The 25278-nt window shown below is 42.9% G+C and overlaps 1 protein-coding gene across 3 annotated transcripts in view; it reads left to right on the forward strand.

Moving 5' to 3' along the window:
* LOC121440635 (piezo-type mechanosensitive ion channel component 2-like) overlaps positions 1-25278 on the forward strand; it is a 346630-nt gene that overhangs the window by 208525 nt on the left and 112827 nt on the right. For all 3 annotated transcript variants that reach the window (XM_041641417.1, XM_041641418.1, XM_041641419.1), the window contains exons 6-7: positions 6306-6516; positions 8958-9171. In XM_041641417.1, coding sequence (XP_041497351.1) covers positions 6306-6516; positions 8958-9171 — 425 coding nt within the window. The remainder of the gene's footprint in view (positions 1-6305; positions 6517-8957; positions 9172-25278) is intronic.

Raw genomic sequence — 25278 nt, forward strand, 5'->3', positions numbered from 1 at the left:
AAAGATACACCAAATGTTTCTCACAGTGTATGTGGAAGGATGCCTGCCCACACACCTAAAGCCTGGTTTGGTTCTATGGTGCTCTAGTAAGTGATTTCTTAAAGAAAAAAAAATCTTTTAAATGGCCAATCTGATTTAGTCCATCTCCATGTTCATTCCTCTTTCAAATGAGGTTAGGTAATTCTTTTTTCTTAAATATTTATTTATTTATTATTTATACAGTATTCTGTCTGCTTGTATGCCTGCAGGCCAGAAGAGGGCACCAGACCTCATCACAGATGGTTGTGAGCCACCATGTGGTTGCTGGGAATTGAACTCAGGACCCTTGGAAGAGCAGGCAGTGCTCTTAACCTAAAGGCCATTTCCAGGTTAAACTTGGCAGTTTCTCTCCCTGTGTCAGAAATGTTCCCAGAGGTACCGAGTCTCAGGAGCAGAAATATCTGTGGGCTCCTACTGATCTTCTGCTACCTGACCTGCCCCTGTCCTGCACCTCGGTTGTACTGTAGCTCTTTGGAGGGGTCACAGGCAGCATCTGCACTCACTTTACAGATAAGATACAAGACTTGCGCTGCTCTTACTCAGTGGGAAAATAGTGTTCCCAAAGCAAAGCCAGCAGCAGAATTAACAGCTTTACGTGCACAGTGTTGCCACGTTAGCCTCACATGCGTACGTGACGGCACAACAGCCACTCTGCCCTGGCCTCTCTTTGCCATCCCAGCAGAGGTTACCTGTCCTCTGTGATGAGCCAGAGCACTTTCCCCTCCCATCTGCAGACTCCTCTGTGAGAAGAAGCCATTCCATTAAGATAAACTGTTAACTTTGAAAAGTAAATCATGCATAAACAAGGGTGGCTCTTTAGAAAATGTTCCCTTGGGCTCTGAGACCTTTGGACTTAGTCCATGGGACTTTGATAGACATCCATGGAAATGCCTATGAAAGTCCACTTTCACCACAGAGAAGATAAAGGGGTTCAGCTGCAGCAGAAGCTCAGGTTTGAGGTCTAAGGCTTCAGTGGAACCTCAGAGACACGTTCCTCAATGTATTTTCGCAGAGAATGGAATCTTTAAAAGGGTTTGCACTGTAGAACACCCTTGCCACCAGCCTCCAAGCAGCCAAGATACGGAACCAAGATGGCCGCCTAGAATTGCTATGAGGAAGTCTCTGACCATTGCTGCCAGAAACTTCCAGATTCTAACTCAGTGAGTCTGAGCTGGAGCTCGTTCTCCAGATAGGCTTGGGCTTTATGCCCTTAGATGGAATGATACAGTGTCGAGGGGAAGAAATATGGATGCTCAGGGCCTATCAAAAGTATTTATGTGTCTTTGTCAAAATAGATGGGAAAGGACAGCCTGTGAGACATGCCACCTCAGGTGCAGAAACCAAATGTCCTGGGAGGAGACAGTGTCCACAGATACACCCTAACATGTTGTATCTACATCTAAAATCAGGAGCTTTTTCTTTTCAATAGTACTCTTATACTTTGTTTGGAATTTACATACAATATTTGCAGTTATTTATGGGGTACAATGTGGTGTTTCAGTATATGGATAAGTCGTAGGATCATCAAATGATATAATTGATACATCTATTGCTGTGACTACTTCTTTGTGTTGAGGACACTTCAATTCCTCCTTTAGCTAGTTTAAAAGAAGTATCCGTTAATACTACAGATACTCTGATGTATCCTTTCTTGCTGATAGGAACCTTCCACCCTCTGACTTCCCTACACCTGTACATCTGGCCAGCCTCTGGCCTCTGAAGTTTGGCTTTTAGAATCCATATGCAAGTGATATCATGTCACATTGGTCTTTCTAGACCGACATGCTCCTTTGAGCACAATGTCCTAGAAGTCCATCCCTGTGGTCACAGGGGACAAGGACTTCCTGTCAAAATCAACATCTTTTAAAGAAACAGAGTGAAGGACTTAGAAGCTAAATAAGTTTATGTCCGACAAAAGAAATAATTTCACAAGCGATTTTACTGGACATTTTATACTGTGAAAGGTTCGCCTGCCTGATGTTTGGATTCTGAGGTGGCTTAGGAATCACAAGGGTTAAATCTTTGTTTCCAGCTGCTCCTCATTTGCTTCAAGATGGAGTTCAAGTCATGTTCCTGTAATGAAGCATGATTAATAAAAACTCAGAGACAGATATTGGGGTTCAATCTGAAGACGAGTAAAGCTAAGCAGCCAGACACTGGCTCTTACCTTGACCTCAGTCCAAAAATGGTGATCCTGCCTCCAGGGAACTTCAAAATGAGACTGGGACTGAGAACTGTCTCCTCCCATTTTATAATCCTCTCTAGTTCTGGAATTAAGGGCGTGCACCACTTCCACCTGGTTTCTATGGCAAACTAGTTTGGCTACTGGGATTAAAGGTGTGTGTCATTGCTGCCTGGTCTGTAAGGCTGGTCAGTGTGGCTGTTTTACTTTTCTGATCATCAGGCAAGCTTTATCTATATAATACAAATGAAATGCCATTTTACTGTAATGTGCCAGATTTCTCCAGCAAGCAAGGCTGCTTGTTAGTAAATATAATTCTCTATTCCTGCCAAATTCGGCAGAGGAATTTTCGATGGGGCAAGGGCCTGTCAATGTGCCACCTAAGGTGACTAGTGGCGGCAGATCTGACCCTGGCTGCAGGAATGGGATGATGGGGCTCACAGACACAGACCCACCTGCTCTTCGCTGGGCAGGTTTGAGACACACTTACCACTGAGGGTCTCAGAGAAGCCGGTGTAAAATCACTTAGAGCATGCAGAGCCACGAAGCGCGATGGCATGCCCTTAAAGCCCTGGTACCCCTTCCTGTCTCTGAGAGGCCAAGAGAAGGCATTTGTATGACCTAACCAAAGCTTGTGAGCCGAGAATGCTCTAATTTAATCAACATCTTTAACGATTCTCTAATAAAATAGTGAGTCATCTATCACGCAAGTTTTGATGTATTTTTTTCTGTTACTCAGGAGTTCCCTACCATGATTTTACTTCTCCAAGTGTGGCAATATTTTTGCCATACACTGCCTTCCACGGGGAAGAGCCGTTGAGGTGGTGGTGGTAGTGAGGGAACTGCTCCCCTGGTGTCCAGAGGGAAACTGCTTTCCTGTGATCAGCAGAGGTGGAATTCTCTTGTATCTGGACATGATAGGTTCTTCTTGCAGAGCAAGGAGTAAGAAGAAAGACTAGCTTGAAATCCAGACCTGCTGCGGTAGGAAAGAGGCCCCATGGCCTGGAGATTGTATAGCCACGAGGAAAAGAGATAAAGAGAACCTGTGGATTCTGGTTCCCCAGCTGTTCCCTGCATGCTGTGCTCCTAGGCAAACCTAGGCCTAGGTGGGCAGCGTCCGAAAGATGACCTATCTCTGAATTGTTCCTAGGGAATCCTTCAGCCAGGTGCCAGTGACCCCAGATTGACCTTCCCGGTTCCCACATTCACTTTCAACTTGTGCTAGCTGCCGACTTAGCATCTTGGCGCTGAACTTGAAAGTGAGGGAAGGTGACCTGAAGAAAACTTGCTTTCTTCCTAACTGTCCCTCCCTTCATTAAAATAAACAAACAGGGCTGCCTCTCCCTCTCCCCACGCCACAACCCCCCTCACGTTTACCAATGGGTTCTGTGCCTGGACCATGGGCAGCCACTCATGCAACAAGACAAACTCAAAGTCAACTTTATCTCTCATACTTCCTAAGTTCCAATCATGTATTCCCAGGCAACCACTGGAATTACTCTGTAAAAGATACTGTGCCATATTCCTTATTTAGAGAGATGCACGAGATGACAAATTTCACTTAGAGCCAATTAAAGAGGAATTATGTATGAAGAAGCGAATGGAGTTCGGCTGAATCTTACCAAGAGCTTCACCAGGGGAGAGGGATGCATCATTTAAAACTAGACAGAGGACGGATTAGTTTGTTGATGGTGAACTGAAAGCCACGGAGTGCATTGGGATGTGAGGTCCCAAAGAGAACCGCTGGCCGAGCAGATGGGTCACCATTGCTGGTACAGGAGGAGAAAAAATGGGTGTGTCACACGTGGGCAGGCTGCAGAGAGGTCTGGGGTATCCCATGAGGTTTGCAGACCATCCATCTAGGATGCAAAGTCATCTGCTGAGAATGTGAAGAGGAGGAAATAGCCCCTGGCTTGGGGACACTTGTTTTCTGTCGCTCTCTCCTCCCCTGCATAGAGCCTTGGAATGGTTCTTCCCTCTGCCCAGGATGCTCTTTCCCGGGACTTTCACATGGCTGGTGACTCTGTGACATTTAGATCTTAGTCTAAATGTCATCTCTTCAGAGAGGGTCTCCATGACCTTAAAATCTACCATAGCCACGCCCTTCAGTCACAGCTGCATCCCACTTGACCTCTCTGAAGAGCCTTATTATGGAATGTTTAGCTTACTCGTTGGTTTCCTAGCTTCTGTGTGTATTACTGAGTCTCCCACTAGATCTCTCAGGCACACCGGGTCTTGTATGGATGAAGCTTGTTAATGAATAAGTGTAAACTCCTCTTTCCACCCCAGGAAAAACGTAAATACACTCGTCTATTAGCCCCCAAGAGAGGTCTGATCCAGGAGCCTTGGAGATCCCCAAATTTGCACTTGCTCAAGTCCTTTGTATAAAAGCTGCCTAAAGTGTGCTCAGGGCCTGAGCACATCTTCCCCACCAAATGCCAGGGCTCCATCAATGGATAACGGCAGAGAAATGACTGCACATTCAACACAGCCTCAGTTTTTTCAGATGTTATGAATCTGACTGTGAACCCATGGGGATGCCATGATGAACTGCAAAGAACCTAGTTTATGTGTATGGACTTTAGTCAGCCAAGGGCTAAATCCTGTTAGGGAGATTGGTGTGTATGTTTGTGTGTGGGGATGTGTTAGTGTGTGTAATATGTTTAAGTGCATATGTATGTCGTGGGCATGTGTGTATATCTATATGGATATATACATGGCTGTGCATGGGCATGTGTGTATATCTGTATGGATATATACATGGCTGTGCATGGGCATGTACCTGAGCATACAAGTGCATTTGTGTGCATAGGCACACAAATGGTTGTTTGGGAGGTGTATGCTTGTGTATGCAGTGTTCATGGGTGTGAGTATGCATGAATTATTGGATCAGGTTAGGTGGAGGAGTACCTTCCAGCTTTTTTTTTTTTTTTTTTGCTAAACAGATAACCCAAGTCCCTTATGCTCTGTCTGCTCATTGCTATAAAGATGTCTTTGCATCCCCCAGGCCTCTCAGAATGTCCTTCCCTTGACAGCAGCCCTTCAGTCCTTTCTCAGTGAATTTAGACCACTAAAAACCACAGCCTCAGATGAGTGCTGTGAGTATCTGAGCCGAGCAGCTCAAGAAAGAGCCTGTGGCATGAGTAGAGAATCCAGATTTCACTGGTCTTCCCAGATGTGTAGCCCAGGCTGAGAGTCTCTGTGGCCCCTAGTCAGATGTTCTAATCATCCAGGGCAAATATATGCAGACTTTCAACCTGGGGACAAATGCAGCATCCCTTGTCTTGACCAGACCCTTTTTGTCTTTGGGAATAGCTTCTATGTATGATTCCTTTAAAAAAAAAAAATCCCAACCCCTTTAAAGAATGTTTCTAATTAGAAAAAAAAATCCTTATTTAGTCTTTAAAAACACCCAAAACCCCCTTTATAGTCTTAGTTAAAAATAGTTCCTAGAAATTTGTATTTTTTCTGCTGTCTGCTTCTCCTTCCATCCCTAATGAGATAAAACCAAGGCACTGAATTCTGTAAGATCTAGTCAGCACAGACGCCTCTTAAAAGACCCGACAGGAAGCCACAGCACTGTTAGTCAAGCAACTCAAGACCCCTGTCCTGGTCAGGAAATCCTGTGATGACCAACAAAGATGAACTTGAGAAGGAAGAGAGACGCCAGAGCTTTGATCATCACCCATCCCCACCTCTGCCCTAGTTTGCTTCTGTGGTTCTGTAAAACTAGCTAGCAACAGAGAAGACTAGAACTGGGGGGAAAACATCCAGATAGATCATAGCTAAGGTTGTTAATTGTCCTGGTAGCTTTCTTCTACTTGTCAAAGAATGGTTGCAGGTAGGGAGCATGGGGCAGAGTGTACGTAAGAAGTCTAGATTGTCACTGGGACCCCAAGACAGGGGATATTGTCTGTGTACTCCTTCAGGGGAACTGGAGTGACTTAGACTTGCCATCAAGAGACCTTGGGCCTGGTCATTTTACTGATTGGTGAAGCCGACCCCAGTGATCGACCCACAGACTAGGAACCATGGGTCCCCAGAAGGATGAACCGCTACATTCTCTGTTTTTCCATTTCTTTAGGCTGGAGCAGAAAAGATGGATTCAGAGGAGGCACTGATCTATGAGGAGGACTTGGATGGAGAAGAAGGCATGGAGGGTGAGCTGGAAGAAAGCACAAAACTAAAAATGTTCCGAAGGCTCGCCTCCGTCGCCTCCAAGCTGAAGGAGTTCATCGGCAACATGATAACCACCGCAGGCAAGGTCGTGGTGACCATCCTGCTGGGCTCCTCGGGTAAGTGTGTCCCACAGTGGCTTCACCCTGAGATAGTCACAGCCTGGGATGTGCACAGTGAAAGACAGGATTAAAGGGAAAGACGAAAACAATGGATTCCAGACCCTTGTAAAACCAGTCACTTGGGAAACCAACTTAGCTTCATTGCTCCAGCCCATTTCTAGTCTTGAGGCTTTCAGGAAAAAAAAAAAAAAAAAAAAAACTGCTAATCTCTGTCAAATCATCTTTTCCGTTTCTAAGTGAGTTCATTTTATATGTTTAGATTAAAATAAGAGCTATTTCTCTTCCCAGAAACTTTGAACTCTGATCTGTTGGCAATTAGTTATTTGAGTGTACAGGGCCAACCGTATCTTTATATTGTGGAGTATTTGAAATCTTAATTTAACTCTCCAGGATATACAGTTTTTCTTCCCAAGTTAGATTGCAATCTTCCTCCACAGACAGTAACTTCCTCTAAATGTTGGCCACATTCTTCCATAATAATGTCATCCAGTGCTACCTCAACTTTCCCCTCCTCCCCTCCCACTGCCTACCACACTGGGAACTATTTTTCCTGACATTTCTTTTATTTTTTTCCTTTTTTTATTAAGATTTTTTTAATGCAATCTTTTCTCATGTTACTTAGCTATCCCCATTCCTACTCCCTCCCCTCTTCCTACCCCACCCTTCTCCCCACCCCTTCATCCACTCCTCCCATGGGGAGTCACAAAGTCTGACACTTTACTTCAAGGCAAGACCAAGGCCCTCCCCACTATATCTAGGCTGAGCAAGGTATCCCTCCAAAGAGAATGTGCTCCTTGATGCCAGTTCAAGCACTAGGGATGAATTCTGGTCCCACTGCCAGTGGCTCCACAGACTGTCTAAGCCTCACAACTGTCCCCCACATTCAATGGTCCTATGCGGGTTCCTCCTCTATTAGTCCAGAGTCAGTGAACTCTCACTAGCTCAAGTCAGCTGTTTCTGTGGGTTTCATCATCACGATCTTGACCCCTTTGCTCATATTATTGCTCCTCCTTTTTTTTGGACTGGTGTCTGGAAGAAGCCCAGTGCTTCCCTGTAGATCTCTTGGATAGGTAGAATCAACAGTAAAAATGGCAATCCTACCAAAAGCAATCTGGGAACTTCTTAAAGTGGACTCGTTCAGACTAAAGTTACAAAGGTGAAATAACTCCCCCTTAGTAGGGGAAAAAACAAGAAGGAAGTAGAATTTTTGTGCAAATAAAACCCAGTATTTTATTTGAGAAGTCTGTTCAAAGTCCCTGACAAAGTTGCTTTAAACCTTATAAAAATGAGTTACCTCATCAAGTAGAACAAATTGTAATGAGACTACAGTATCAACAATATATAATGGTTTTTTTTTCATAAATCTCAGCTGGAAAAAAGTCCAATACCATGGTCATGCAGACAGCCCTGATTAAAACTCAGTGGACCATAAAGCAAAATCAAGGGGCTGGACAAATGGTTTAGTGGTTAAAAGCCTTTGCTGCTCTTCCAGAGGACTCACATTAGGACCCTAACATCCACATCAATTGGAGGCGGCTCACAACCACCTATAATTCCAGTTCCACCTATTAAATTCTTCTGATTTCTATTGACACCTATAGGTGTGTGAGTGAGGACATACACACATGCACGTGCATGCACACAACAACTAAAATAGACACCTGCAGGTGTGTGAGTAAGCAGACACACACATGCACATATCCACAAAAAAACCTCACACACCTGCACAAGTGCACACACACACACACAAACTATGATAGACATCTACAGGTATGCGAATGAGGACACTGACACACAAAACTGAAATAGACACCTATAGGCATGTGAGGATATGCCACACGCGCGCGCACAAACACACATGAACACACACATTAAAATAAATCTTTAAAAAGTAGTAGACGTGAATGTGAGACAGAAATGTGTAGTTAGAGGAGAGCAGTGGGGAGCGGGGAGAGGGTTGAGGTGAGAGAGGTCCAGTATGTATTGTGCACAAGTGTGAAATTGTGAAATAAAATTTTAATTAATAAAAAAAATTGGTAAAAAGCACACTGCTCTAGAGAAGAGCTGGAGTGAGTGTACATACATTCCTGTAACTTGGAGGACAAGTTAGAGAAGGAAAACACCGAAGTGCGTATGCAGTTGTACTGGTCAGAAACATAGGTGTTTCTTAGCTCAGATCTGAGCCAGGGCTTCCTCATCACTGGTCTGAACTGAGCTCATAGTGTTGCTCCCTCCACGTGTGGCTTCTTCCCACAAATGGTAGAGTGCTTAGGATCTGATGATGTCGACAGATTCTGGTTAATGGTGTTTAAATCTTGATCAATAGCGAAAGTACACGAAGGGAATTCACATCATTTCCAGCCAGTGCACTCACCGATTGGCAAGCAAACGTCCTGCCCTTTTCCCCGTGTCATGGTTGGGTTTTTTTATCTCTGCAGGCATGATGCTGCCGTCCTTGACCTCAGCCGTGTACTTCTTTGTGTTTCTGGGTCTATGCACCTGGTGGTCCTGGTGCAGAACTTTTGACCCGTTGCTGTTTGGCTGCCTTTGTGTCCTGTTGGCGATCTTCACTGCTGGACACCTGATTGGGCTCTATCTGTACCAGTTTCAGTTCTTCCAAGAAGCGGTCCCACCCAATGACTACTACGCAAGGTAGGAGAAACCATCACTATGTCAGAACGAGGCCACAGCCCTTTGCCATCCCTTGCGGCCTCCGTAATACCTTGTTAATCTGCCAGCTGGTACATTAAGCAAAGATTTGGCACAGCTGGGAAACAGTCTAGTCCTGTAGTTTTATTGAGAACACAGTCTAGCAGGAAAGGAAGGGTATGCTGGGATGAAGGTGCTGCTGGCATTGGGGCAGGAGCGGCTGCTGTCTGGAGCAGACAGGAGAGATACAGGGTCTCAGCCGAGGACACAAAAACATTTTACAGCATCTAGCTAGACCGAGCTCTCACGGGCCAAACATATCATGGCAAGCTGAGCGTCAGAAACAATAGCAAATTGCCTGTAGAAACACCTAAAATTAAAAATACTGGAATCCAGGATTTTAGAGAACATGAAATAGATAACTATTTGCCTGAATTGAACATGGTTATTATGCCGACGCCTGGCTTTGAAAATGGGAATTCAAGAACTTAGAACTTTGGGGGAAAATTCTAGGCCACTAACAGTTCAAAGGGGAAACTCCTTGCAGGACAGTGGCAGCTGTCGAAAAGCAAAGGAATGAATGGAGTTGAAAGTTACTCCTTCTCATTCCAAATGAAGTGTTTGATTCCGGCCACAGTCTGAAGTCTTTCCTTAAGTGTTGTAGGGGTGAAGACATCTGCCCTGTTGCCTCACCACCGTCTCCAGCTGCAAAGGGAAGCAATGTACAGAGTGCTCGACACCTTCATCAGTGGACTAGTGTTGGTATTCCCAACACCAGGAGACCTTGCTATTTTACATCTTGGTGCCATGCAGTGTTTGAGGGCACAATGTCATGGTGTCCAGTGATTAGACCCGACCTCCAAACTAGAAGCTACATAAAGCTCAGAAATAATTCAGATTGCCCGAGATGAAAGCAGCCAGGAATCCCAAAAATATAGTTCTCTATATTCTCTCTCCAAAAATCAGTTTAATTTTGTTTAAAATGATCATATATAGAATGTGGCAAGGACAAGGTTGCTTTAAAAGAAAACTGAACACCCAGACACTTGTGCAGGCCATCTCTATGGTGAGCCAACCGTAGGTCCCTCAAAGATATTGGGGCTAAGTGAGGGACATTATGGCTTCTGGATATTAAAGAAATGTGGTTAATTTCTTACATTTATTGCTGATTTCATTATTTGTGAGAATGAGGCTGTCATTATTCTAGGAGCTACACTTAAGGATGAAGTATTGTGATGAAATTTAAACACAATTTTTTTTTGCTTTGATGGCTTAGCAACAAGAATAACAGATTATAGAAAAAGACACAAGGAGTAGACAGCATTATTTGCATGCTCAGTATGGAGTTATCTGTCGTCTGTTCATATGTTCTTTGTCTATCTAAAGTTCACAAGTCCAAGTTACAGAAAGGAAAGGGAACACAAAAAGATGTCCGAGAGCAAGAGTGGGAAGAACCAAAATTCCTCTCTCTGCTACACCCTTGGGTGTTATTCTCTCATTGAGAAATGAGGAACTTGTCTTGGATGATACGTCAATCTCAGCGGCAGAGGTCTGCAACCCAGTGTGGTTGCTCCATGGTCGTAATTATGAAGAAGTGTATAGATGCATTGATTTATGTATAAAGAGCATCTAGTTTGAGTTCGTGTCCCTATAGAACTAACACATTTTATTAGTCCTAATACCATTTATGTTCAGCTAAAATAGAGTTGGCAACATACATATGCATGCACATATGTACACACACACACACACACACACAGAAGCATGCACACAAAGGCACACATATGAGCATGTATACATGCATTCCAATAATGACAAACCCAGTGGGATCAACGGATGGTATTAATCTATAAACCTAAGAACTGTAATCCAGTTTAATAAGAGAATCATGCAATATAGACACATTAAAACTTAGGAGTTTCTTTAATGGTGCATAGTGCATATTTATTTTGGGTGGAGGTGAATAAATGCTAAACTTTAGTACAGACATTAGCCGTGAGCTCAATGAATCCTTCAGTTTCTTTGGGGCATTTAATTTTTTGGTTTATTGAACATGTATAAAATGACTCTGTACTGTTGAAAGGGCTGGCTTTTTAGGGAATGACTTAATTGGAAATGTAAACATCCTCCGTGGGCCAGCAGCCTTCCTCCCTCCTAGCTTAGATTATTTTCTGCCACCTGGAGGCTGATGGTGGGAAAAAGATGACTTACAGCCATCATGAGAGCACATCTATGTCCCCAGCAGCTTTGCTGTCGGTAAAGAGTCACTTTGTGTCTTACAGGTCATAAATTCTGCCATAGTTATATGGAGAAGTTGGCCTCTGCTGAAGCAGCCAAGACTAGACTTAAAGAACCAATAGGATCATGTCCTAGCAAATTGTTCTATCAGGACATTGACATTTCAATTTTGTATTATTGTAATGTTTCACTAAATATATTATTTTTCTTTTGAGATTCTCTGACAGTTTACAATTTATAAACCATATTAAACTGTGCATGAAGTAGAATGGGTGGTAGACTAGACTTGGCCCTTGCTGTCCTGTGGCAAATATGACAGTAGTGTCACAGGGTTCCATTATTACTTGTTTAAACTGCCACAGAATTAAAATTACTCTTTATTATAGATATTTTGTAGATTGGTCTGTTATTCCCAGCCCTTACAGCAACCAGCAGCAAGTTATATTGCTCATCAGCATAAGAGAAGGACAAAGCTTGGCAACAGTAAACTCCCTTGAAGTCGTGTTTATTCCCAAATTGAGAATCATGAGACATTACATTGTATCTTTTCGATATTGAAATTTAAGTCATTAGTTTTCCCCTAAAAATCATTCCAATATGTTGCTGTTAACCCTAAAATTATAAGATCTAATTGAAGAAATCTAACTAGAGACTAACAATGATAGATAGATAAATAGATAGATGATAGATAGATAGATAGATAGATAGATAGATAGATACATGATAGATAGACATACAGACAGACAGACAGATAGATATCATTTTGCATGGGCATTGTCACTGGTTTTTTATAACCACCAGGACTTGTACTTCTATACTCTTCCAGATAAGTTGATCCTGAAATCAGAAAGCAGTTTTTATCTTCTTTTCAGTCTTCAAGTGGGCAGTCTGGTAGTAATAACCTTTATTTTCAGAAAAAAAATAATTGAAGTCTTTGTCATCGTTTAATACACAACTTTGTTGGTGATTATTTGAAAAAAAATGAAATAAATAGTAAATTACATACTTTTCGAAATGGAATTTTAACTCTCCAAAATAAATTCTGCTGATGCTTTTAGCCTGTATCGTTCACTATTCTTCATATGCATATAAAGGTAGATTTTAAAAACTTTAAATCCTGTCCATATGTTTTATAGCATACCATACTTATTGCTTGTTATTTCCCTGGTTGAGCAGCATTCTCCTAAAATAGACTCTTTGTAGGCTGCAACATGCTTGGCTGCACAGCTGTTGTGTCTTGATCCATCCTCGAGTTTTGACCAGGAGTGTTGTTCCTCATTGTTGCTGTCATAAACAATGCTATGGTGAGCATCACTTAGCTTTACTCTAAGCCAGCCTCGTGGTGAGCAGCTGCAACCCTGGTCCTCTTGATTGAGAAAGAGCCTCTGCAGAACTATGAAGTGCTTGATCCTTCTGGAAAGTCCAGAACTTTCCGTAGTCTGTGGTCAGCACTATGTTAATCTACAGAGCTATGATGCTGTCATCATGCATGTGCTGTGTGGAAATTCATGTCTGTGAGTAGCACAGCTCGGAGATTCTGTTCCTCTTTAGGTCACTCTGTCATTAAATGTTGTGGCCCCAAAAGATTGCTGGATCCCTTCTAGGTTCATGCAGTTTATGGTGGAAATTCTCAGTTCTTTTACCCAGCAGAAAATACAGAAGAGATGGTTGGGATGTGTGGGAGAGACCAGGGCTCGTGTGGAAGTTTTATATGGTATTCAGTTAGGAGAGAGGTAGAGGCTACTTCCATGTGTGAGCACAGTGAGGGCATGACCAAGTTTTCCAAAGCAAAGTTCAGGACTTTTATTTGGCAGTGATAAATATATTTATAATGATGAAAATAATGCTTCAAAAATGCATCATCTTAACAGAGTATAAAATGATAGAGAACATTTGGAATGATCTGGTACTAGTCGAGCGTCCCATTAGACCTGTTAACCCAGCTCCAGAAATTTCCTGTGAAAATAGAGAAGCCTGTGAGGAATGACATCATCAGCAGGGATCTTCTGCTTGAGAGATGAAGTAACAGTGGGAGAACTAAAGGGATGTGGCTGATACCGAGCCCAGCTCCATGTTTGCGGGGAATGTGCAGAGATGCCCCAGCATCCCCCTGTGAGATGATCACCAAGCTTAGGAATCTGGGAGTGCAGGACCACTTCTGTGCAGAAGGCCTGAGGAGAAGGCAAGGATGCAGGTGGGAGAGCCAATGCAGGCTGCCTGTGATGATCAGGGAGTTTTATAAGCGCGCTGTGCATCCCCAAGCACAGGCACTCATTTCCCTGTACTCGGCGATGGCATCTACTGAAAGCCAATGTCGATAACTTGCTAACATAGCTTTGGACTGCATTTCCTTGGAAGATCATCTCTAAAGCAAGTTGGGCTAAAGACAGCCTGTGTGTGACGTTGGCCTGGCCCCTTGCTCATTGGTCTGAGTTATCTAGAGCAGGTTTGGAGATAGGTGGGGGTGCTGGCCAGGGAAGTGGGCTGAACTGACTGCTTCTGTTCTCCCAGCTGGATCATCAGAACGCATGCCTTCATTTCTTGATCCTCTTCATGAACATTCCATTCTTACAAAGCACCAGGTGCACTCTAGGGTGTCCCCCCTTTGCCCTGCATTTGTGGAACTTATCGCAACCCCCTCAACTTTTTCTAGCTTGTTCACAGACTCACTAGAAAAGTTGGGCTCTTTTGCTCAAATTTCTGTTTTCATTTTGTTACTTCTTATTTTTTTTAACCCTAAATTACAGTTGAAAATACAACAATGGAAGCAACAGGAAAGATCCCTGGGTCATCCTCATGAAAATAACACTAGTAAATGAACCCACAATGACTTGTGCTGTTTTCCTTTATCCGCTAGCTCGATAAATCACGATTAGAAAATGAATGGTGTTTGATGAAGGGAAAGCCCTTGTTTATTTTAGCCTTAATGCCATGTAAACAAAAGAAACAGCAAACTCTGGGACGCCAAAATTGCAAGCTTACTCTGTGACAAACAAGAAAAAAATTTAAAAGACAAACATTTAAAAGTTCAGGGTCATTTGTGCTGTTTGTCCTTTTGTGGGGTAGTGGTTAAGTGTCTTTGTGTGAAAGGGGAAATAAAGTCCCACAGTGCACATCTTTCTCTTCTGGTGTAAAAAGAGCAGAACATGCTCAGAAAATGAAGGAATACTAAGTGTTTCTCTACTAGGAGCCTGAACTTTTCTTGCTTTGCTTAGAAGATCCAGGTGTTTTCAACTGCAGCTGGCATCACTGGGAATGCCCGGCTTGCATTTCATGGGTCTGAGGACCAGCAAACCGAATCAGCAAATAAAAGCTCAGGTGATGTCAGTTTTCATTTGACAAAATACTTTATGTCAAAAGAGCCCAGTGAGTGGCAGAAAAAAAATCAATGTAGAATACTTCATTCTAATGCTAGGGAATGTCGACTTGAACCCAAAGCTGTGAGCACTTCTTTGTCTGTTTGTGACAATAGAGTCAGCATGTCCTATAGCATTGTTTCACTGGCAGTGTGGCAGAGGACACAATTGTAAACAAACACTGATAGCATTTTAGGGAGAATCCTATGGTTAAGTGACTTAGTCTATAGGTCCCAGGCAATGTTTGTGTGTACTCATCACAAAAATGAGCAATAGGAGCCTAAGAAAAATGAAGTACATTCTCCACAGGCAAATGGAAGTCTACACGTTTAAGTCAATGGGACCTAACCACGTGGACCCCACAAGTCTATCTGGACTGCAGATCACAACACTGTGATCTCCTGGTATGGTGCAAACTCCAATCCTCAGGCAGCAGGGTACCCTACCAGCCATGACACCTGCAGGTACAGCTTCTAACTGGCTATAGGACATTCTTCAGGGTTGTTTATTAAGTCCTGTGACTGCCATCTTCCCCACCTTATCTTCCAGACCTTAGGCTTAGATTAAATGTTGTGGACAAGATTTTTTTTCTCCCTTTGCCTACCTCTCAGGAAGAATTTCTCTTAGGATTTTACAGAGAAGATGTCTTATGCTCTGCAGCAACAGCTAGAATTTCTTTCAGTTGGTCAGATGATGTAACTCATTCAACAGCGTCCATAGCTGTGACATCAGCTAACCTGCAGACCCTTGACCACAAGTCGTGACCTTCACTTCCATCAAGAATTACATGGGCCCCACAGTCTCAAAAATACGACAGTAAGAGCGTGATACTAATGCTTCACAACTTAGGAATCTAGAATCCTGGCCTTGCCCTTTCCTGGGCAGAGCACCTGTACTCGGAACAGGTCCCCCCACTTTTTGTTAAATAGGCATGGGAATGTAGCCTCGCAAGAGTGGGGATATTGCATTAAAAGGATAACACATTCCAAGTGCATGGTGATATGAGGATACTAAATTTATAAAAAGGAAAGGAAAGGAAAAGAAAGGAAGGAAGGAAGGAAGGAAGGAAGGAAGGAAGGGAGAAGCTTTTTAGTGTTTGAAGTCAAACTCACGGTGTGAGCTCTACATCCCATATGACCTTGAGGTCTTGAGCACATAGAGTTGGACAGCCTTGCCACTGGAAAGGCTCTCCCCCTCCATATTTAACTCACTGGCTCCTTCTCAAAGCCTAGCTTGGCTATTTCCTTCTAGAAACATCCTCCTGTTGTGATGAGAAAGTATTTCCTTCTGCACTGCTCCCCTCTGAAAACGTTTTCCTTGGTATTTGCTGCAATAAACCATAGTAACTCAGTGTGTCCCTGGGTCCTGGTTCTCAGGGACCGTGAAAAGCTCCTGGGTTCTGGAAGGTTACACACTGGACTCCCAGATCTTGATTCAACCTTTTTACTTCTCTCATGGCTTCCTCCCAAGCCTTGTATTTTAGTCCTTTATATATCATCAGGCACAAAGCAAAGACCTCCTGAATTCCAAACCCCAGAGGCAGCCATGATGGGGTAAGATGATACATGAGAAAATGGTTTCCTATTTTTTTTTTTTGCAAAGCTGTGACTGTTTATTAACTGACCAGATTACAAAAATACCATGGGCAACACCTTAGTTCATCCGTCTAATAAGCCTTAGCTGGGCGGTGGTGGCTCACGCCTTTAATCCCAGCACTTGGGAGGCAGAGGCAGGTGGATCTCTGTGAGTTCGAGGCCAGCCTGGTCTACAAGAGCTAGTGCCAGGACAGGCTCCAAAGCTACAGAGAAACCCTGTCTCGAAAAACTAAAAAAAAAAAAAAAAAAAAAGAAAAGAAAAGAAAATGGTTTCCTAAGAAAGGTCACTGTCGATTTTAAAATACCTATTGACCCCCTGACTTTATGGTCCATGTCTGAGAGCCTATCTATACAAAGGTAGCTAAGAAACTAAGAAACATTGTGATCGTAGCAGTGACATTGTCTAGGTGCTGTGTTGCTAAATACATAGCGTTTCCTTTTAAAATGATTTAGGGTAGACATGGCGATGCAGTCTTAGAAGCCCAGCACCTGGGATCACGAGGCAGGAGGATTTAGGACTTAAGGCACAGTATATATAAAAACGTAACAATATTCATAGCACACATTGCTCTATCAATTTCCATTATTGGCTTCCCCTTTTCAAGTTTGGATATCCAAATAATGGTAGCCTCGTAGAGTGAGTTGAGAACACTGACCTTTGAAATGACTTGAGAATTATTTTCTCTTCTTTGATCATTAGCATCACTGTTATAAAAAAAAAAATAGAAACCACCAAGTTTGATCTGATTGACCAAGGGAAAGCATATGGGTTTGTATTTGAAGTTTTGTTTATTAAAATTTTTTCTAGCCCCCCAAAATTCAGTTTCCGTTGTGGCTATAAGACTTTTTGAGTTTCGGTCGTTTGTGTCTTTCAAGGAATTTGCCTTTGTGTATATTTTCAAATGCGTTGTTGTGGTGACACTCGGTGTGGGGTCCTGACTTGAAGCCAGGAGATCTGACACACCACTAGCGACCTTTCCGGTCACTGAACTTCAGAGCTGCATGTGTTCTCGCAATAACGCGGATGCTTTGCCAGGTTGTCATGAGGCTCATGACGGAGAAGCACACCACATGCTTGCTGTGGATCTTCTCTTCCAGGGTGCACATTACTGATTATGAACACTCAAGAACTCGAAAGTGAGTTACTTAAGCTCATACTGACACCACAGCCACCTAGGAGAAATTTTATCTGTAACAGAAATGCCTACACATCCCGCCTCTTGTCTGATATCCCCTAGAAGACACAAGACTTACTATCTCAAGAAAGGGCATGGAAGATCACAGGGTCCATTACATCCTTCTCATGTTTTCCCCATGGTGAGATGTACCCAGGCGAGGGGAAGAAGCCCTAGATTTAAAATCCGCTCAGCAAGTGTAAACACTCTTGTGAGTGCTAGGTGTGACATCAGAGAAGTAATGCCTGTAATAGCTGCACTGCACAGAAAACATTCCCAAACGGCCTCAGTGTGTTCACAGTCATCACAGCCCCGAGTGTGGAGCATGTCTGCCGGGTACAAAGTTGGCCCTAGGACAGAATGCTATTCTAAAGCAGTGTTCCACAAATGTAGCCTAACACTCAACTCCAGCAAATTGGAGCACAGTGAAGACATGCCTGTGCCTTTAAACACCTCAAAGGAATGATGCAGATCCCATGGGACTCGGGGTAAAGTTTTTCCAAGCTTGCAAAAACAGTGCAGTGTGAAATCTGTCAGATTAACATTTTCTCACACACATGGAAACATGTTTAAAGTCTAAGTAAGAAACTAATGAAAAAGTAAGGTTCGGTCTTGGCTGTGCTTTCTGTATGATGCAATGCAGGGGAGGACTCGGAGTCCAAAGTACCAAAAGCTCAAATGGGAAAGGCAGAATTATACTCAGATCGATGGAATGCTATGGAACTTGAGAGATTTTTTTTTTTTAAGTAAGATTCCTTAAAAGTGTTTTCAATATGGTTCTAACTGAGCCATTTGCCTAACATGGAGGAAATGTCATAAAATGGTTGGAAGCCGAAACATTGCTTTCTGTGAACGTCTGAATAGCTCCTGTTTTTCTGAAAGGGGATCCTTGATCTCAGCCATAATCACAATGTCATTCTTCGGCCCTCACCAGCAATTCGATTTTGGCCTTTTGTTTGTGCCCCAGAATTTTGGATTGAGGAGGCTTTGACAGCCCCCGCTACTGGTTCTGAAAGATTGTAAAAGGAAGGCCTTGTGGCTGACGGCGACAGCTGGTATCTTTGCTACTTACTCCCTTGCCACTCATCCTGGCATTTCAAAGGCGATGGAGATCTCTGCAAACTAGTTCAGAGGTGGGTGTAGCTGAGAGGAGTCTTAGGGGCTCTTGCTTTGCACTGGGATGTCCCTGAATCCCAAGCCCAAGCTCTAGACTTGGATAACTGTCATGGAGGTCAGACCTTGCTATGGTACCAGGTCTCAGGTTCCCAGTCTGTCAGTTCAGGTACCCTCTCCACTATTGCTTATGGTCTCAGCTAGGGTTATCCTTGTGGATGCCTGGGAATTCCCCTAGTGCCAGGTTTCTTGCTAGCCCCATAAGGGCTCCCTCTATCAAGATATCTTTCCTTACTCTCCCTCTTTGTCCTTTCCCCAACTTGACTATCCCTTTCCTTCCAAGTACTCCTCCCTTCTCCTTTTCTCCCATCCTCCTCTCCTTCCACCCTCCCTCCTCCTGCCACCCCCACACTCCCAGTTTTCTCAGGAGATATTGTCTATTTCTCCTTTCTAGAGGGATCCATGTATGTTTACTCTTAGCGTTCTCCATGTTACCTAGCTTCTCTGGGGTCATTAACTATATGCTGGTTATCCTTTGCTTTATGTCTAATATCCACCTAAGAATGAGTACATACCGTGTTTGTTTTTCTGGGTCTGGGTTACCTCACTCTGAATGGTTTTCTCTAGTTCCATCCATTTGCATGCATATTTCAAGATGTCATTTTTTTAACCACTCAGTAGTACTCCATTGTGTAAATAAAGACACTTTCTTTATCCATTCTTCAGTTGAGGGGCATCTAGGTTGTTTCCAGGTTCTGGCTATTATGAATAATGCTGCCATGAACATAGTGGAGCAAGTGTCCTTGTAGTAATATTGAGCATCCTTTAGGTATATGCCCAAGAGTGGCATTGCTGGGTCTAATGTAAGAAGTGGACATGGATATTCTGAAGGACAGACAGTACTCTTAGACAAGAGCAGAAGACCGTAGGCTTGGCTGAAGTCTGTCCACAGCTGTGAATGCTCCCAGTAGTTCTTTATCCTTTCTTTGATTTCAGACGAAAGAAATATACCTAGCGAACACCCTGATCTTAACAGTAAGGCATAGTTACAGTGCTCATAATTCTACACACTATCCCAAACTTCCCCCCTGGGTGCCACATCTCAGCACCTCTGTATGGACATTATGAGGAGGCATATATGAAAACATATATATGAAGAGATATATAATCCCTCTGTAGGGGCGCATAGTTCAAAATCATCTTAAACAGGACCCATATAGACTCTTGTTTACTAGAGCCAGCATAAGCAAAGTGTATGTCATACTTCACAGCAATAATACTTAGGCTGGTAGCAGCCAGAATATTGGGAGCACGTATTCTGTGTCAGGTCCTGTGATATTACATCTCTATACATGACATCATATAACCTAGAAATTACCAACAAAGGATGGAGGTCAACAACAGGTGAACCATGTTTTCAAATGAACTGCTTTCTAGTTCCCAGTGTTTTCTGATCGTCATTAAATTGTGTCTTGGCATGAGAAGTAGGGAGGGGTGTCGGGGAGACGTTGGAAAGGCAAGGTAGAGATAAGTGACTGCTTGTGTTCTTCTCAGCTCATATACACGATTTGAAGTAGATCCATAAGCTTTAGAGTCAATCATCCAGTCAGCACAGCAAGGTATTGTTTGCCTGCTGGGGAATGGCTTCACTATCCGCTGTTGAGACTCAGCATCATGCATCTCAGCAATGACTAGAAGGAAAGGAGCAGAGCCAGGATGCTGAGGGGAGTGAGCCCAGAGACAGCGAACCGACTGAGAGGGACTCCTCTGCACTGTGGGGATTGCTGAATGCAGTACCTCAGTGGGAAAACCATCACAGACGATGCATTAGAGCAGAAATTCACTTTTGGATTCTAACTGGGAGAAATGGAAATGACCCTGACAGATGGGGTCCATTTGTGTGAGCTTCTAATACTGCACGGCCAGAGGACACAAGTGATTTTTACAGTGGAAACAACACAAAGGCTCCTGTTGGCTCTCCGAAGTGGAGCATTTTTTGAAGACTCGCTGAGCAGAGTTGAGCTTCAGTGAAAATTGCTATAATGTAAATGATCCCTGGAACAACTGGGTTAGGAGTTTCACTGTGTAGCTAAGTTTAGCCCCAGGCATATTGCCAGCATAACATTATGTTCATATTTTAATGAAACAAAGGCATAAAGTCTGCTAGAAACATGGAGAACAGCTAGCTGGAAGGTTTCTCTGGCTCTGTAGCTACATCTATTTTGTATCTGGTGACAAACACCTTAGTGGCTTCTTGCTCAATATTCTAAATCTGGAATGTCTGTTTCTCATTCTGTTTTCTACCTCCTTGCCAACACACAGGATTCATTTGTGTAGACTAAGGAGCAAGGAAAGCTTTTTAGTCTATCTGAGATGCCCTATAATGCAAATAGAAGACTACATGGCTTCTTCATAAGCTTGTCTCAGGACCCGAGACAGAGAAGTCAAAGTTGAAGGGACTGTAGGCTTGGAATAGGGTCAGGTGAAACATCTGACGTCACAGGCAGTTGGCTTCTGGCAGTGTAGTCCCATGGCAGAGGGGCTAAGAGGGCCTCAAGGACCTCTTTTACAAGGCCGCTAAGGACACTAGTAAGAGTAGGTGAGCAGAAAGCAAACCCTACTGAGAGCATTACAGAAAAGGGAAAGAGTGGGTGAAGAGAAGATAGACCAGGACGTTGAGATTTCATTAGTAAGAAAATAAAGCTCTCAGCCTGAATGAGAGGGGGCTTGAGTGGATTGCCAAGGCTTGCTTATCCAGGGACATTTTAACTATAATGATGTCATTACCTAGCCAATTATAACCCCCACCTCACCCCACTTAATACATGATCTCCAGGTTCAACCAGAAATAAGCTCATGTTGGTTTTTCATGTCCACCCATTCAAGCATGGTTGAAGTTCCCTTTATCCATATCTGACTCTGGACTTTTTAACTTGTTGGCCTTAACCACCTGCTAGCCCCTAGTCAGCCCCTAGTGTTGCTGCTGCTGATCCTAAAGTGTCTCAGGTACAAATCTAAGCTCTTTGTTTCTCCAGACGACCAAGAAGCATTCCAAGTTGCTGTTACTTAATTCCTTGCCTACAGGATGGTCTGAAGTCTCTTCTGTAAGATGGGCAGAGGCTTTCTTAGAAGCCAGTTTCCCTTGAAATTTAGACAGTCTTATAATTAGCTGCAGTAGAAGTAAAAAATGTGGAAGGCTGGTAGTGTCTTGTCTGGATTTCCAGAGGGCTTTGTTGGGGTGGCAGGACCAGAGCTTTGTCCCTCCTATCTCTTTAGCTGGGTTATCTCGTGTTAGCTACAAGCTAACACGTTCGTTCTTCTCAGTGCTGCGGACATTGTCATGCTGTATTAATCCTTAATCTTCCTTCTAACCTAATGTTGCTGTGACGTGTAACTTACATTTTTCACCATTTTTCTTACTGTTTAGAAGAAGCTAACTCCCCTTTCATTAGGAAGTAGAAAAATAGGGAGATTTACCAAAGGAATAAACTAACAAATGGAAATGGATCCTAATAATGGTCTCTGGAAAACTTTAGTAACAAAGTAAAACCCAAAATGTAGTATTGAATTAAAACTAAAACTATAGAGACCAGGGGATTGCTCAGTCAGTAAGGTGCCTCCTGCACCAACATAGAGACCTGAGTTCAAATTTCCAACACCCACTTAAAGGCCGTGTGTGGTGGCACATGTCTATAGCCCCGACACTGGGGGCAGGGAGGGACAAGGACAAGACATCCCTGAAGTTCTTGGCCACCCAACTTAGCTGAATTGATGAGCCTGTTTCCAGTGAGAAACATGTCTCATAACATAATAATAATAATAATGTAGAGAGTGATGGGAAGGACACTCAATGTAGACCTCTGGTCTCCACATTTATTTGGACACTTGTACCTATACATACATATGGATATATCCACAGACACCTGTATATACAACGTGTACACACCCACACACATGCACACGTGCATAGCCCCATATGACCAAGCTGTACAACACATATCCTTGCATAGTGATGTAAGTAAATGATTGGATAAATAAATGTTCTGCATGGTGATTCAGTAATGCAGTGTCTTGGCATATGGATCTGGTCTGAATAAAGAGCATTAAGTAAACACTAAATAAGTCTGAATACAGTTTGCCCTTAGTTAAAAGTGTTATATAAAGGGTTTAGGGAGATAAATCAGTAAAGTCAATAAAGTTCCTGCCTTGTAACTACAAGGACCTGGGTTTGATTCCCAGAACCCACCTTTAATAAAGAAAAGCCAAACCTGGTGACACATCCTTCCTATCCCACACTGAGGAAATGGAAACTGGTGGCTTCCTGTTGCTCACTGGCCGGCCAGTCTAGCTTGTTTGGTGAGTTTGAAGCCAGTTCCTGTCTCAAAGAAAAGGTGGGTGTAAATCAATGGGACAGCATTAATATGTGCAGCCTGTGGATATGATTAAGTTGGGATTACAGTCTCTGTGATGGGATTGATGATCTTATAAAAGAGATATAAAAATCTTTTCTTCTCACTTGCCATGAGAGGGCACAGCCAAATTTTGCTGGCTTGAGAGCAAAGACCAGACTCTTAGCAAAGGCAGAATCAGTGAGCATGGGATTATGGGCAATGAGACTGCACCTGCCGCTTATGAACTCTCCAGTCAACCAGTCAAGGTTTTGTAGTTGTTGTTGTTAGAGCAGTAGAAATGGACTACAAGGGGCACCGTATAGTATCCCATTGTCATCAACACAGGAGTAACGTAGCTCCTCTAAGCTCTCTAGAATTTGTCCTTACCCTCTTCCCTGCTAGCCACTCATGGTTTTAACCTGTCTTTCTCTAAGAAGATGTTGAATATCCTTTGATGTTTTTTCAACTGGACACAAGCTAGAATCAAAAGGAAAGAGGAAATTCAACTGCAAAAAAACCAAACCAAAACAAAACAAAACAAAAAAAAAACAAAACAAATGTCTTCATCAGATTGTAGGCAAGTTTTGGGGCATTTCCTGATTTCTAATTGATAAAGAAGGTTCTAGTCCACTGGGGAGAGTGGCACCCTGGGAAGATGGTCCTGGATGCTATGTGAAACTGGACTGAGCAAGCATCACTCCTCATGGCCTCTGCTTCAACTCCTGACTCTGGTTCCGTTGGTTCCTGCCCTGACTTTCCTCAGTGAGGGACTGTTACCTGGAACTATAAAAATAATAATCCCTTTTTTCCCCAAGTTGCTTTTGGTTATGGTATTTATCCTAGCAACAAAAACCTAACGTCAAGACACTTCATATGCATATTAGTGGCAAAAAGTACATTCAAATGTAATTTTATATAGATATATATAGATAGGTAGAGATATAGATATATGGTTAAAAACATGCAGAATTCATATGCATTATCTATGAATGCACAATAACTGCATATGTAGCAAATACTTAAAATAAGCATAAAACAAAAGTAAAATAAATGTCAATGAGCAAAATCGGGGAGATGTCCAGGAAGAAGGAAGAGAGGGAGGGAGTAATGGAACGAGGTAGCTGTGTCCCTGAATTTCTTTCTTTCTCTTAATGCTGCCAACAGAATCAATGTGACAAAAGCTAGTATCAGTCTGTTCTGGCAATGTGCAACTATGTATGCATCTGCTGACACACGGTGCACCTATAGGCACATCTATGTCAAATTTTAAATCCTTTAACTTGTCTTTTCCGTTCAGTCACTGACATAGTCCACAAGTCGCTTTGGGGCCTTCTTGGGCAGATTCTTGTCCACCCACACAATTAGCGTTGTTTGCCCTTAAATGCTTCTCCCTTTCCTCTGTCTCTCCCCACAGCCAGCTTTCAATATTGTGTTCCTACAGCTTCAGTGATGCATGTAAAATGACTGAACCTGGCTCAAAGGTAAAAGATGACCTTCTCGAGTTTCTCCAGAATAATACGCCATTCTGTACCATCTATGTTCCACATTACTAAGTAGCAGATGGCGATTCCACACCAATAACAGTGTGTGGGAATTCAAATCTCTCATTTTTGAGTGGACAGTTTAAGGAGTCACAGTCGTTATGAAGGGAATAAAATGCTTTACTGCAGTAGTTTTATTAGAAATCTCCAAATGTTAAATGATTCAAACCCATTCATATGGCTTTTCAAAGCCAGGTAATCTGAAAGTTCAAAACAATTAAGTAATCTCTCTCTCTCTCTCTCTCTCTCTCTCTCTCTCTCTCTCTCACACACACACACACACACACACACACACACACACACAGAGAGAGAGAGAGAGAGAGAGAGAGAGAGAGAGAGAGAGAGAGAGACAGAGGCACAGAGACACAGAGACAGAGAAAGACAGAGACAGGGAGATGCTAAGATATAAATTATCAGGACCATTTGTCTTGAAAGCAAAGTTTCAGGGACTGCAGATGGTTCTGTGACTAAGAGCATGTATTGCTCTTACAGAGTTTAATTCACAGCATCTATGTCTGGAGGCTCACAACCATCTGTAACTCCAGATGCAGGGGAACCAATGGTCTCTTCTTGCCTCAGGGCTCAAGGGACATTGTAATGCACATACTTACATAGATATACACACACATAATTAAAAAATAAAATAATGAGTCTTTTTTAAAAAAGAAATCAAAGTTTCAGAGTGTTGGTATGAATTCTTA

This window comes from Microtus oregoni, unplaced genomic scaffold (assembly GCF_018167655.1).
Source record: "Microtus oregoni isolate MIOR12 unplaced genomic scaffold, Mior012 000069F_ref0000032, whole genome shotgun sequence".
NCBI classification, from domain to species: domain Eukaryota; kingdom Metazoa; phylum Chordata; class Mammalia; order Rodentia; family Cricetidae; genus Microtus; species Microtus oregoni.